Raw genomic sequence first — 13775 nt, 5'->3', positions numbered from 1 at the left:
AAGCAGATATGCTGCATTTATCTCTGAATTCGATAAATGTGGGACTATTTTTTTCGCGGAAGGACACACATTTAGGCTTTGACGTCATCGGAGTGCGGAGCGTCTATAGTAAAGCATTGACAGCTCACTTGAAAAAGGGTGATTCTTTTTATTTTATTTTATTACTTTAGTAGACAAGGATACAACAAAATCAGATCTTTCTTATAGATTTCTGTCTTATTATGTTTTTAATACCACAACAGAGAGGCAAAATGGGTTGAAAGAAAACACCTTTTTGTTATTTTAAATAGAAACACTGCACAGCAATAAAGCACAGAGCAGTATACTTCTGTTTTTTAGTAGGTGTTTTTAAATGTATTTATTTATTTTCTTTCAGCATATATTTTGTGTGCTGACAAAAAAAAAAAGAGTTTATTTTTATGACTGTGACAAAGCATTATGGAGCATAATTATTTATGTTGCTGCAACATAACAATAAAGAAATGTAACCATTATCATATAATTAGCATGTCAAAGTCATCTAGAGCAGTGGTTCTGAACCAGGGTCCCGGGGTCCACTAGGGGACCTCAGTAAATGTCCTGGAATGTTGCGAGATGCTTGATAATTGTTAGATTATTTTATAATAATATAGAAAATAATCCAGTATTGGTTTTGTCAGTATGTGGTTTTGGAGACAAAAAGTTCAGAGCCATTGCACTAAATACAATGTTGGTGTATGAAAATTTGTTTTCAATGAATGAAACAACACATCCTTCAGAAATAAGTGAAGCAAATATAGCTAATATACTAACTTATAGTTCAGTATTACAGTGTTATTTAAACATTTACTTAGTTTCTCCTTGGAGTAGACACGTTTCATTGAATGTGGAATGTGGATGTTTCGTGTCAAGGAATGTGAGAAAAAAAAGTATAGAGCACAGATGCTTTTTTAAATCAAATGAATGTCATATTCTAAATATCGTTGTACGTAAGGATCTTTAAATACAGTTAACAGAAGACTTTTCTCCTAAGCAATGGTCAGACTAGACTAGGCTAAGACCCCACAACAGGATGGTTTGTATATAATACGTTGGTATGTGGCGCCCTCTGCTGTGATCACGATGATCAACTGCCTTCCATTGAAAATAGTCTATAAAATTCTACATAAAAATGTAAACCATAGGGCGAAGTCAGCAAAAGGGGGGCATCAGCTAAAATGGGACAAATACGCTTTTTGGTGTAGTTTTATGTTTTAAATTGCAATAATGGTGGTCTTGAAATGTTGTAATATAGGCTACTTAATTTGAATATCAACATTTGATTGGTCAAACATAAACCACGTGGGCGTGGTTACTCTCAAGTCAAGTGCTGGAATGTGTGAGAAAGCACGTCTAATAAAATCGTTAAGGTTTTTCAATCTAATATATATATATATATATATATATATATATATATATATATATATATATATATATATTAATTTGGTTTGGTTTCACATTGCAATTATGCTTACAGATACAGACGGTTGTCTGGGAACGCCCCCGGGAACGCCCCGTCACGTGATGTGAATTTAGCCCGTGGGGGAACACACACATTGCCATTTGCCTTGGCGCTCATTGAAATACACGGGGCAATCATGCCGAAGAGTGTGCTGTGTCGTTTTCTGTACCGCCAATAAACAAACAAATTATGAATTGAAGTTCTACATCCTTCCTAATAAACACACAGAACCGGAAAGGAGGACAAAATGGCTTTTGAGCTTTCTTTTTTGAGATTACTGTGTGAGTAGATCCCTGTGTGATATAGTAGTGGGTGTTAAACTCGTATTAGGCAGTGGTGGGCTAGTTTTGTCTACATCCCTTACTAAAAAGAACTATAGTAATCCTATAAGATTTCTATAGTAGGCTATAGTGTATAACATTTACATTTACATTTATGCATTTGGCAGACGCTTTTATCCAAAGCGACTTACATTGCATTCAAGGTACACATTTTACATTTTATCAGTTCTTGCTTTCCCTGGGAATCGAACCCATGACCTTGGCGTTGCTAGCGCCAACGCTCTACTTTTTGAGCTACAGGAAAGCCTGTATATATATATATGTATAATACTTAGGCTATGTGATGTTCTGTAATACCTCTATAGTACTTCTATAGTATGTCCCAAAATACTATAGTATTCCTATAGGATTACTATAATATTTTGTCCCAAAATACTACAAGATTCCTATAGTTGTTTTTCATAAAGTCTCATTCACATTAGCGTTCAGCTGAAGGCTCATGACGCGAGCAATTCGGCGGGTAACTTTGACAAGAATGCTATGAATATTGAAACAGTTACCCATTTGTTTTGGCACTGCCCTTTTGTCCAAAGTTTCTGGTCTGACATTTGTAATTTTATTGCAGAAAAAATTGAGAAAGATTTCAAGTTGTTTTGGAAGGATGTTCTTTTTGGCCTTTATGACCTCAACAGAACTAAGACTAGGCCTAATGAAACTTTCATTATTAATCTCATTATTCTCTTGGCAAAATTTTACATTCATAAATGTAAGTTTGCGCATTCCAAAACATCTTTTATTGCTTTTAACAATGAGGTCAAGCAATATGTCAACACGATTAAGTATTCTCTTAATCAAAAGGCAACAAAAACCGTGAATGTTTGTAAACACTTTGATATCTTTTTGTAAACCCGTACTTCCCCTGGCAAAATGTGAGGATGTGAGTCTTTTGTTTATGTTTTGTTTATGTTAAAACACCTGCAATGTTGGAAACTGCACAATATGTTATTTTTATAATGGAGATGAACGTTCCTGTAAACTGTGCAATTGTTGAATAAAGTGTCTTAAAAAAAAAAAAAAAAAAAACGTTGACAAGAATGAATGAACAGACGCATATCGTTGCCACTATACTGTTATTATTACGGCATTACTACCTGCTGCAACACCAACTATAATTCGCCAAATGAACGTCCTTGTTGTGCGAACATTTTATCGTCGCCGGCAGGAAAGGAGGAGAAGAAAGCAATCCTGCGAGAACCACCGGAACTGTAAATGGTCTGAAAGTCCGAACCATACAGAAAATGCTTTCACGCTAGAAAAGAACCAAACCTTTATTCAGTTTAATCCGACCGAGACTACCTCTTTTCGTCGGACCAGATTTCGTCTGTTTGGTCCGGACCGTGTTCCGGGGGAGGTTTCACACCTGCAATTTTGATTCGGATCAAACTGAAAAGTCCGAAAGTCCGGACCAAACAAGGTAGGTGTGAAAGGGCCCTTATATTATTTTTTTGGCCAAGGCCTGGTGTGTTCCAAAATTCACCCTTGAAAAAAAGAGTGAAAGGTGTTTTGAGTGGCTCATGCCTCTGGCAGAAAACCATTTTTGTCAGAGTCATCTGAGAAGGAAGTGGCAAACATGTTAAAGTTTTATATATATTTGCAAAAAAAATTAATAAAATATAGGCTACAGTTTTTGAATATGCAAAACCTAACGGAATTAAATATTATTATTATTATATATATATATATATATATATATATATATTTTTTTTTTTTTTTACTAAAAACACAGCAGGCTGGTTCCAAAACTTTTTTTAAAGAAATTTAATATAGGCTATTAATAATAAAATTAATGAATTATTTTAATATATTTAAATTGATTTTAAGTTATCTCGCTGCCCCCCTGGAAGATCACTGAGGACCCCTAGTGGGCAACGGCCCCCTGGTTGAGAACCATTGCGCTAGTGTGTCTGTATTTATAAAGTTATTCTTTTACACTTTGAAAAATATTTATTGAGAGAAAAAAAGATGTGTACTAGAGCCCGACCGATTTATCGGCAGGCCGATATTAGAGCCCGACCGGTAAAGGATTTTGAAGGCCGATACCGATACAAATATTTGTTGGTTTTAAAATCCGATATTCCGATATATCGGCCGATATATATATATATATATATTTTTTTTTTACATTTCAGAAACGCGCAACAAAACATTAACAGATTTCCCTAACATTAGTTATTTGTAGTTATTTATGAGTTTTAACTAAAATAATATGATAATTCATTTTAAAAAGAAACTTCTTTCTTTTATTGTCACAACAGAACAGAGGAACATCAAAATGTAAAATAATGATGACATTATTACTATCATCATCATCATTTATATTATCATTAAACAAGATAAAGGTCACTCCTAAATGTTTGTGTGCGTGTGTAATAATTAGTCCCTACATTACCTTATAATTACAATGTCAGCTTGCTTATCCCTTCACCTGCACTTTTTTAATTCTTTCCATCAAGCTACATCAAACCATTTTCAATCATCAGTTGCTGCCTGCCTTCTAAAACCTACTATTTAGCGATCTAAATCCATTATGTGACTCGTTAATGCTGCGGCTGAACGACAGTCTCCAACGCACACTTGGCGTCATTGCATTTCACAGACGTGTAAAAGAAAAGCTAACTTTTATGCACAAGCTACGTAAATGTTCACTCCTCGCAAGTCTAACTTACATTTTACAATGCAGGGACTGTAACTAGAGATATGCTAGTTATAAATACAGTAATCATTACTTTATTTAGGCAGAATAAGTTTGTTGTGGTTTCCAAGCTCATTAATGTTAACGTTAGCGGTCTTCCACTGATAGTGGCATTAGCTAGCTTTATGGTTAGCTAGTCTATGATGAGCCATAATTTAGCAATGGATAATGTCATACTGCAAATTGTAAAACATACATTTTCAATATAACAGGCCAAGGAGAGATGATACGTCTCATTGCTATAACTGTCACGCTATTAAAGAAATACTTCAGTCACATTGTCAAAAGTTAAAAGGACAGTCAGTCAACTACACTGTAACAACGTAACGTAATTACTAGCTAATTCCGCTTCACTCTCGGCTTATTTAACAGCAGCAAAACTGGACATGATATTAGTCACGAATTTTGTCATGCTTATTTGAGTTAACCCTCATGTGGTGTTCATGTCATTTTTGACTGGAGAAGATTTTCTTTTTCCTGAAAATACTAGTTAATGTTATCGCATTGAACTGAAACTTAGTGACTTTGTTCACAGAGACTATAACAACTTGTCCAAATTTTTATTTTTATTTTTTAAACTTTTTTTGTGTTGTTTTTTTTCACCTTGTTACACCTATGGTGTTCCCGGTCAAAAATGACAGGCCTACACAAAATAGCTTATAAATCCCTCGTTATGCTATATTATCCCCAACAATTGGATTCAATCTTTTTATCAACTTGTTTTCTTTCAATTAGGACTGGTTTTGTATTCAATTTTCAAACAGTTTAATTGTAGGAGTCATTTATCCGAGCTTATGCACCTCAGTTTTTGAGTGAAAAAAGCATTATTTGTTAATAATTTTGGCAATATTGAGAAAAATATGAAAATAAATTGCACTGTTGATCACACTAGTCTACTTTAATGTTTAACCAGGAAATTTCTTTTGAAATGCTTTTATTTTGTACAAAATGACACAGAGTCACACTTGTGGTGTTCCTGGTCAAAAATGACGAGCCAACACAAAATAGCTTAAATCACTTGTTATGCTATATTATCACCCAATATTGGATTCAATCTTTTTGTCAACTTGTTCTCTTTCAATTAGGACTGGTTTTATATTTCTATTTGCATCTGATTAATCGTAGGCCTCATTTATTTGAGAGTAGGCATCTAATTTTTTTAGTAAAAAAAACATTATTTTTGAATAATTTTGGAAAATTTAAATAAAATCTGAAGAAAATTGGCACTGTTGATCACACTAGTCTACTTAAATTTTTCACCAGGAATTTTGTTTTGAAAAACTTTTATTTTGTACAATATGGCACAGAGTTACACTTGTGGTGTTCCACTGGGCCATTGAGGGCCATTGTGGGCCATTGTTTCAATGGGCCATTGAAAGTGAATGGGAGAGACCAATGCATCCAATGAATGGAACAACACAAAATATGTATCATTTTAAAGCTTAGAATCTCAGCTTTTTAATGCATCTAATCACTTTGATCAACTCCTAACGACTGCTGAGTTATCACTCTAAAACTGAGTGTACCCCCTGCAAGCGCCACCTAGCTGCGAAATAAATAATCATAATATTTTTCAAAACTATTACCTTGATCAACTTAAAATAGGTGTCATTTGAAAGCTTAGAGTCTGAAATTTACAATGAATGTAGCCAATTTGATAAACTCCTAAGTAGTGCCGAGTTATTTGCTGATAATTAGAAGAAAAAATGTCGGCCGATATTAGCAACACGGCCCTGTTGGCAACACTCGTGGGTTCTCTCTGCCCGACTCTGGCTGGATCAGCAGGTTGCAGGATGTGTGGCGCGTTATACACGAGTGTTGCCAACAGGGCCGTGTTGCTAATATCGGCCGATAATATCGGCCTGCCGATAAATCAGTCGGGCTCTAACCGATATTATTGGCCGATATTAGGCATTTTCCAAACTATCGGTATCGGCATTTATAATGGCCGATAAATGAATATTTCAAAAATAAAATAAAAACGGACGAAACACCCTTCAACCATGTCATGAGTGTTGGCGTTGTATAGTTTGTCCACCAGAGGGCACTCTACACCGTCCCTGTTGGCAACACTCGTGTATAACTCGCCACACATCCTGCAACCTGCTGATCCAGCCAGAGTCGGGCAGAGAGAACCAGTTATCCGCGAGTGAATCATCGGTGAAGTGTGTTCATGGTGAGTTGGTCACGAGACATACATTGCTTGAATAACAATTAAAAGAACATCCCCATCAGTTCTCTTAAAGGAGAATTCCGGTCAATTTTAACATTGAGCTCATTTTTTTTTAAATTTGGAGTGCTGTCAATACAGAGAACAACGACAAAAATCGGTGTTGCCTACACCGTGTTATCCTCTTTTTAAAATTTGCACCCTGTTGACTTCAATGGGGCAAGTGCTTTTAGCCTGCTTTTAGCCTCTTAACATCCTTGATGTGTCATTACAAGTGCACAGCTAATGTGAGTGATTCCTTCAGAGTGATCACAGGTGAATCTGACTGCAGTAGATGTGAAAGATATTAATAAATATGATGTTTATTCAGTCAGCGCACATACCTGTATTTTCTTCCTGTTTTCGGTCGAAGTCCATAGTAATCGATTGTCGAGTTCACGCGCGTGATCATAGGTAACTAAACCTATGCGTGTGAACTCGACAATCAATTACTATGGGCTTCGACCGAAAACAGGATGTAAATACAGGTATGTGCGCTGGCTGAAATAACATCATTTTTATTAATATCTTTCACATCTACTGCAGTCAGATTCACCCGCGTTCACTCTGAAGGAATCACTCACATGGCTGGGCACTTGTAATGACACATCAAGGATGTTAAGAGGCTAAAAGCAGGTTTAAAACTTGCCCCATTGAAGTCAACAGGGTGCAAATTTTAAAAAGAGGATAACACGGTGTAGGCAACACCGATTTTTGTCGTTGTTCTCTGTATTGACAGCACTCCAAATTTACAAAAAAATGAGCTCAATGTTAAGATTGACCGGAGTTCTCCTTTAACTCAAATAAGCATGACAAAATTCGTGACTAATATCATGTCCAGTTTTGCTGCTGTTAAATAAGCCGAGAGTGAAGCGGAATTAGCTAGTAATTACGTTACGTTGTTACAGTGTAGTTGACTGACTGTCCTTTTAACTTTTGACAATGTGACTGAAGTATTTCTTTAATAGCGTGACAGTTATAGCAATGAGACGTATCATCTCTCCTTGGCCTGTTATATTGAAAATGTATGTTTTACAATTTGCAGTATGACATTATCCATTGCTAAATTATGGCTCATCATAGACTAGCTAACCATAAAGCTAGCTAATGCCACTATCAGTGGAAGACCGCTAACGTTAACATTAATGAGCTTGGAAACCACAACAAACTTATTCTGCCTTAATAAAGTAATGATTACTGTATTTATAACTAGCATATCTCTAGTTACAGTCCCTGCATTGTAAAATGTAAGTTAGACTTGCGAGGAGTGAACATTTAGACATAGAGAAAAAGTATCAAACGTAGCTTGTGCATAAAAGTTAGCTTTTCTTTTACACGTGTGTGAAATCCAATGACGCCAAGTGTGCGTTGCAGACTGTCGTTCATCCGCAGCATTAACGAGTCACATAATGGATTTAGATCGCTAAATAGTAGGTTTTAGAAGGCAGGCAGCAACTGATGATTGAAAATGGTTTGATGTAGCTTGATGGAAAGAATTAAAAAAGTGCAGGTGAAGGGATAAGCAAGCTGACATTGTAATTATAAGGTAATGTAGGGACTAATTATTACACACGCACACAAACATTTAGGAGTGACCTTTATCTTGTTTAATGATAATATAAATGATGATGATAGTAATAATGTCATCATTATTTTATATTTTGATGTTCCTCTGTTCTGTTGTGAAAATAAAAGAAACAAGTTTCTTTTTAAAATGCATTATCATATTATTTTAGTTAAAACTCATAAATAACTACAAATAACTAATGTTAGGGAAATCTGTTAATGTTTTGTTGCGCGTTTCTGAAAAAAATAAAAATAAAAAACAAATATCGGTCGATATATCGGAATATCGGATTTTAAAACCAACAAATATTTGTATCGGTATAGGCCTTCAAAATCCTTTATCGGTCGGGCTCTAATGTGTACAATATCCTGTTTAAGCAATTCTATTATCCAAGCACAAATTAGATGAAACTATGTGTCCAAATTTACCTGAAAACGGCTGTAGAACAAAAATTGGACGAAAATTCTTTTTTTTCAAACACCCATTTTCCTTCAAAAGGTAGGTAGAATAGATTTATTTGTATTTAATACACAGTTTACCAAAAAGTGTCATAATCTTGCTGACTTCACCCTATGTATGAGATGCTTATTTATAGTAAAAGGGATTTTAACCCGTTTAAAAAAAAAAGTCCCACTCTAACTTTTGCTAAAAATAATCTAGAAACGTTATAGCCTCAAATTAACGATTCCATCATGCGGCGTGCTCTTATTTGGGGAAAAGTTGTCTAATACCAAGTGTTAATTGCCCCTGTAAAATAAGAACACTATTAATTGACTATAATCGAAGTGTTATTCTATAGTCTTTGCTATAATGATATAATCTTTTTCAATGCAAATTTTGATTAGGTGTGGGGGTGATGTTAGGATTAGGGGATGAGATTATTAGGATTAAGCAACCAGGTAACAAGGGAGGGGGTAATATTTCAGTAGCACCTCACTGCAGTACACAAGATCTAGGGGGCGGAGTTGGATCCAGATCTAAGGGGTGGAGATTGGTAGGTTTAGGGATCAGGGGGTGGAGATGGGTAGGTTTAGGGATATGTAAGGTGAGAGGAGTTGGATCTGTATCCAACTCCTCTCCCTGGACAGTGAGTCGCTCCATATAACATCCAGCAGAGGGCAGCAGAGATTAAAACAATATAAAGGTAACTCAATTGTTTCTTATGTCCGTTGACATTTGATTCTAAGTGCATTCTTCTAACACACAGACAAACTAATATAGCCTACTATAAAAAAATAATAATAATAAAAAAAATGAATCAATCTTCACCATTCCTGGTGCAACCCCGACCCACAGACTGACGCGAACAGCTGGAGAAGGGCTTGGTTTTGTGACGCGTCCCACGTGTGTTCTACACGAAAATAAATAACACGCGCGAGCGCGGACAGTCGACATTCCTTCTGCCTGTGAGACACCAAAATGCTGCATTTCATCGGTCTCCTACATCAGCACTTTAATACGCGGTTGAATGTCATCATGATATAATGCGCAACGTTTGGATGACCTTCTCATCAGAAGCGCTGGGAATGTGTCTCCAGTTTTTCCAGTTTGATTTCAGGCACCTGGAAGCAGCAAACCATAAAGCAACTCTTCAATGCAGCCCGACAAGGACGAATGCTTAAATATTAATATCATCATTCATCATAATGGACTGTCTATCACGCACTGCGTACTGGCCTCTTATTCGCTTTCTGCTGCCACTAGCCATTACTAATATAGCCATAGACTTCGGAGAACAGGTGAGATATTATGACATTATAGATTTGAACTTGTAAGTTACACCCTGCTGTTTTGACATTTAACTGTATTCGTTTGTTACTTATTGACGCGTGAGCTTCCCCTTTAAATGACGCGACGCTATGTATGGCGCTGATAGAAATGAATGAAAAAAAAAAAGATTGTATATCTTCGCCACATGTAAGGGTGCGTTAAATACGAACATTTAAAAGTGGGTTTAATGTAAATACGTTGAACTTTTATGAAGATGCACGAAGGTCAGGTTGGGTCCAATAATAGTGGGTTAGTAGGCTAGTATTTTTCATGAATCTCGTTTAGGGTGGTGTGGCGTAGTGGTCCTGAGCTCGAAATCCAAAAGGTTTTAGGTTCAAATACCACAAGAGCTGACCCGTAGTGCTCAAGGTTACCACAAGTTCAAGGCACAAATAAACAAACGACGAAGGTAGATTTTAGAAGTTGAACTGTTAGTTTTTATTATCACACAACCAAAACAATGGTTTGGTGTTTTTGCATGTTAACTTTTTATTGGTCTAGTATAATAAACTGCATTTATTTACACTAACAGCGAAATGTTTTATATTTGAGTGTTTTTGTAGATTTCAATATACTTGCAATGAGTTAGAAAAATAATCTAATAATCCCAGTCTCTTTGGATAACTAAATTATAACACCTTTTTGTTAGGCATCACTACACACACACACACACACACACACACACACACACACACACACACACACATATATATATATATTATATATATATATATATATATATATACAAGCAGCAATTAACAGCCTCCAGGCGCTTAAAAAGCTTTAAAACATTTCCTTAGTAAATCGCCTGTTTTGGCTGTAAATGGTCTTTTCCATCTATGATCTAGGTGGTTACAGGCTTGCTAAATAAAACATAGCCTAATACCTTTTTACACATGTGCTTAAAGGCCTTAAACAGTTATCGAGGTTGTAATGTAACATCACGACTACATGAAAAGAGCTTTTACAGATTTGTGAGCATGAAGGTGTTGGAATAAACACGAAACACACATGATTGTTGTCTTGCAGTGAATCAGGCCAGTCGTGGAACAGCTGGTTCGTCATCAGAGCTCGTGCAGACGCTCTTGAGAAGCTCAGCTGCATTAGCTGAATCCTCGCTCTGCTCTCGAATCGCTCTCCTGGTACTTTGATGTCATATGTCACAGTGACTTGGCATCGACACTGTCTCAAGTCGAACAAATTTTCTAACCGGCATGCGCTGCTTCAAGTCAGACGCCAATCGGTCTGCACAGCGCTGCATGAAGTCGGACATGCCTATTATCTCATTTCATTCATTGTAGTGAAAGTGGCCACGTCCACTTCGAACGTTTAGGCGTCCCATCGTGGACATGAATCGAAACTTAAACTTGATAATCACTGACAATCAGACTCAAGAGAATCTTTATGCACTGGTTTTGGTCCGATCGGGCGAAAAAACTAGGACTAGTTTGCAAACATAGTTTTTTGAAAAAATCCAAAATACCCGAAAATATTGCCAGGGTGGCTATTAAATCCAAGATGATTCCAATGATATAAGACACTTTAGCCTGCGATGAGCGGTTTAGGAGTTATGAGCGTACCATTGATTGCTGTAGCGCCGCCATCAGGCCGATTGGGGCGAGCCGTGGCGACTTTGTAGATGGGTTGGTTACTACCAGCCCTCTGAAGTTTCAAGTCTCTACAACTTACGGTTTGGTCACTTTTAGGGGAGAATGCTGATTCTTGGAAATTATGTCATGGATAACAATGTGTTTTTAATTATTGATTGAATTTCCCAGAATGCAGTAGGTTTTAAGTCAGTTCTTGAGGATGTGGTCTCTGTGTGCATGAATAGTCTAGGCTACTCTTTTTACATAACATGCTACTGTGACTGCCTCTCTTTTTAAAGTAAAACAAATCTCTGGTTATTGAGTCAGGGAACTTCAAAATACATCTGCTTCAAATAAAAAAACTGTTACAGTAGATTTCCTCAGAGAAATCTGGGATAAAGACCTATTTTTAAGATTAGTGTCTTTTACATGTATTGGGTCCAGAGAAGAAATTCAGATGGCAACAAAAGCAGTGCACAAAAATCTTTACCCTTTTCATGCTACATACTACCGCTGATAACCTCCTTTGAATCTGCAGTCAGGTCCCTAAATTGCTCAAACTGTCATTGTCCAGTGTCATTACTGTTAAACTACTAGAGAAATATGTGGAAGGGCATGTTAGAAGCTCTGATTATATCTTTGTTTGAATACATAAGCCAAAACTAGATGCTTTTACATTTGTCATACAGTAATAACTCATGGATTTAACTGAAAGGTTGATTGTGAAGATAATATTTGAAATGAGTTAGAATGGTTTTGGACATATAGTATTCGATTTTTTTTTATACTAGGAGATATGCACTGAATGATTAGTAATCATAGGACGGTTCATCAAGTTCATCTGGGTGCAAAGCTCAACCAAGTTGGGTTTGATAAATAGTTTCTGCCCATGTCTTAATATTGTTACTTTAGTCTCTGGCACACTGATCTGTTAATATATGTGTTTCACATTGAAGGTTAACATGTGCCTTGGTTTTTGTCCCGAAGTGTTAGGACAGTGACCATCTTATCTAGTACCAGTGTGTGTGCATTAGAGCGAGGAGTAGACGGGGTAAGGATTAGTCTTATGTAACCATTGTGTGAGTGTATTTATAGCAGCACTCTTATTGTCCCTCTGTCTGTCTTGTTCTTACTCTGCTGTTGACAGCTTCATAAATGGGGTACAAAATTGGGTTTTCTATGTGAGTATATATTATTATAAAAGTATCATATTTTATTGGATTATATTCATATTTGCATTGATTTAAACAACATTTGTATCAAACTTTGATAGTTGCCTTAATCTTTTAAACAACTGAGAAGATCAAACTACTTAAAAAAAAATAAAAATCACCTTTCAAGTTTATAATATGCATTACATCAGTCAAATTGGATGACTAGGGACTCATTTCAGGATCACTCATTTAACAGTTCATCTATGATCAGTCAAGAATAGAAAATCATTGAAAACATTGAGAATGTCAGAATCAGAATGCGTAGTTCGTGCATTAAAAATGCCAGTCAAAAGCAACACTTGTTGAAAAATGTTCACTAACCCAGCAAAGTTTTTCATTTGGATTGGCGCTTATTCTCTTTAGCATGCGGTGAAGTTATTTCACTTAGTTGCTTGACCATTCTGATTAAATTTCAGCAAGTGAAGAACAAATTTATACTCAGGGCGTTATGTATTGCATACGTTATCGTCTCTAAAAGACAGCATGTTGAAGCTGCTCAGGCATCCATATATATATATATATATATATTTACACACACACACACACACACATATATGCGTATTACGTGTTTAGTCTATAGGTATGTGCGTTTGAATATATATATGTACGTGGGCGTGTAACAAACCAACCCTCAACAAACTACTTGTCTGGCCTTAAAATGTATAATACAGAATTTGTATCGCTTCCGCGTAGCCACGTGAACCGGAATTGTCCCGACAACGTTTTCTCTGTACAGAGGTAAAGGGAAGGGAAGGAGGCCTTCACAGGGGAGAGACTAGTTGACACTTCAGGACTGCGTTGTCGTCGTGTCCAGGCGCAGGTCCTTAATCAGATCTGGATACGGCCTGGATCCGGCGGACTGCGGTAATTTTCGGGATAAACAGAGAGACTAATAGTAGCGTAGACGCCATTC

General features: G+C 36.4%; 1 protein-coding gene across 2 annotated transcripts in view; it reads left to right on the top strand.

Annotated features, from left to right (window-relative positions):
• The first annotated feature begins 9619 nt into the window (after window positions 1-9619).
• Window positions 9620-13775, top strand: part of ankha (ANKH inorganic pyrophosphate transport regulator a) — a 32073-nt gene continuing 27917 nt past the window's right edge. The window contains exon 1 of one of the 2 annotated variants that reach the window (XM_084399034.1): window positions 9620-10028. In XM_084399034.1, the coding sequence (XP_084255160.1) occupies window positions 9936-10028 (93 nt within the window). In that variant the 5' untranslated portion in view covers window positions 9620-9935. The remainder of the gene's footprint in view (window positions 10029-13775) is intronic. The other variant, XM_084399035.1, reaches the window with a different exon arrangement.

Source organism: Rutilus rutilus (assembly GCF_951802725.1).
Source record: "Rutilus rutilus genome assembly, chromosome: 24".
Lineage (NCBI taxonomy): Eukaryota > Metazoa > Chordata > Actinopteri > Cypriniformes > Leuciscidae > Rutilus > Rutilus rutilus.
Note: the sequence above shows the minus strand (reverse complement) of the source record. Positions and strands in the feature narration are given on the sequence as shown.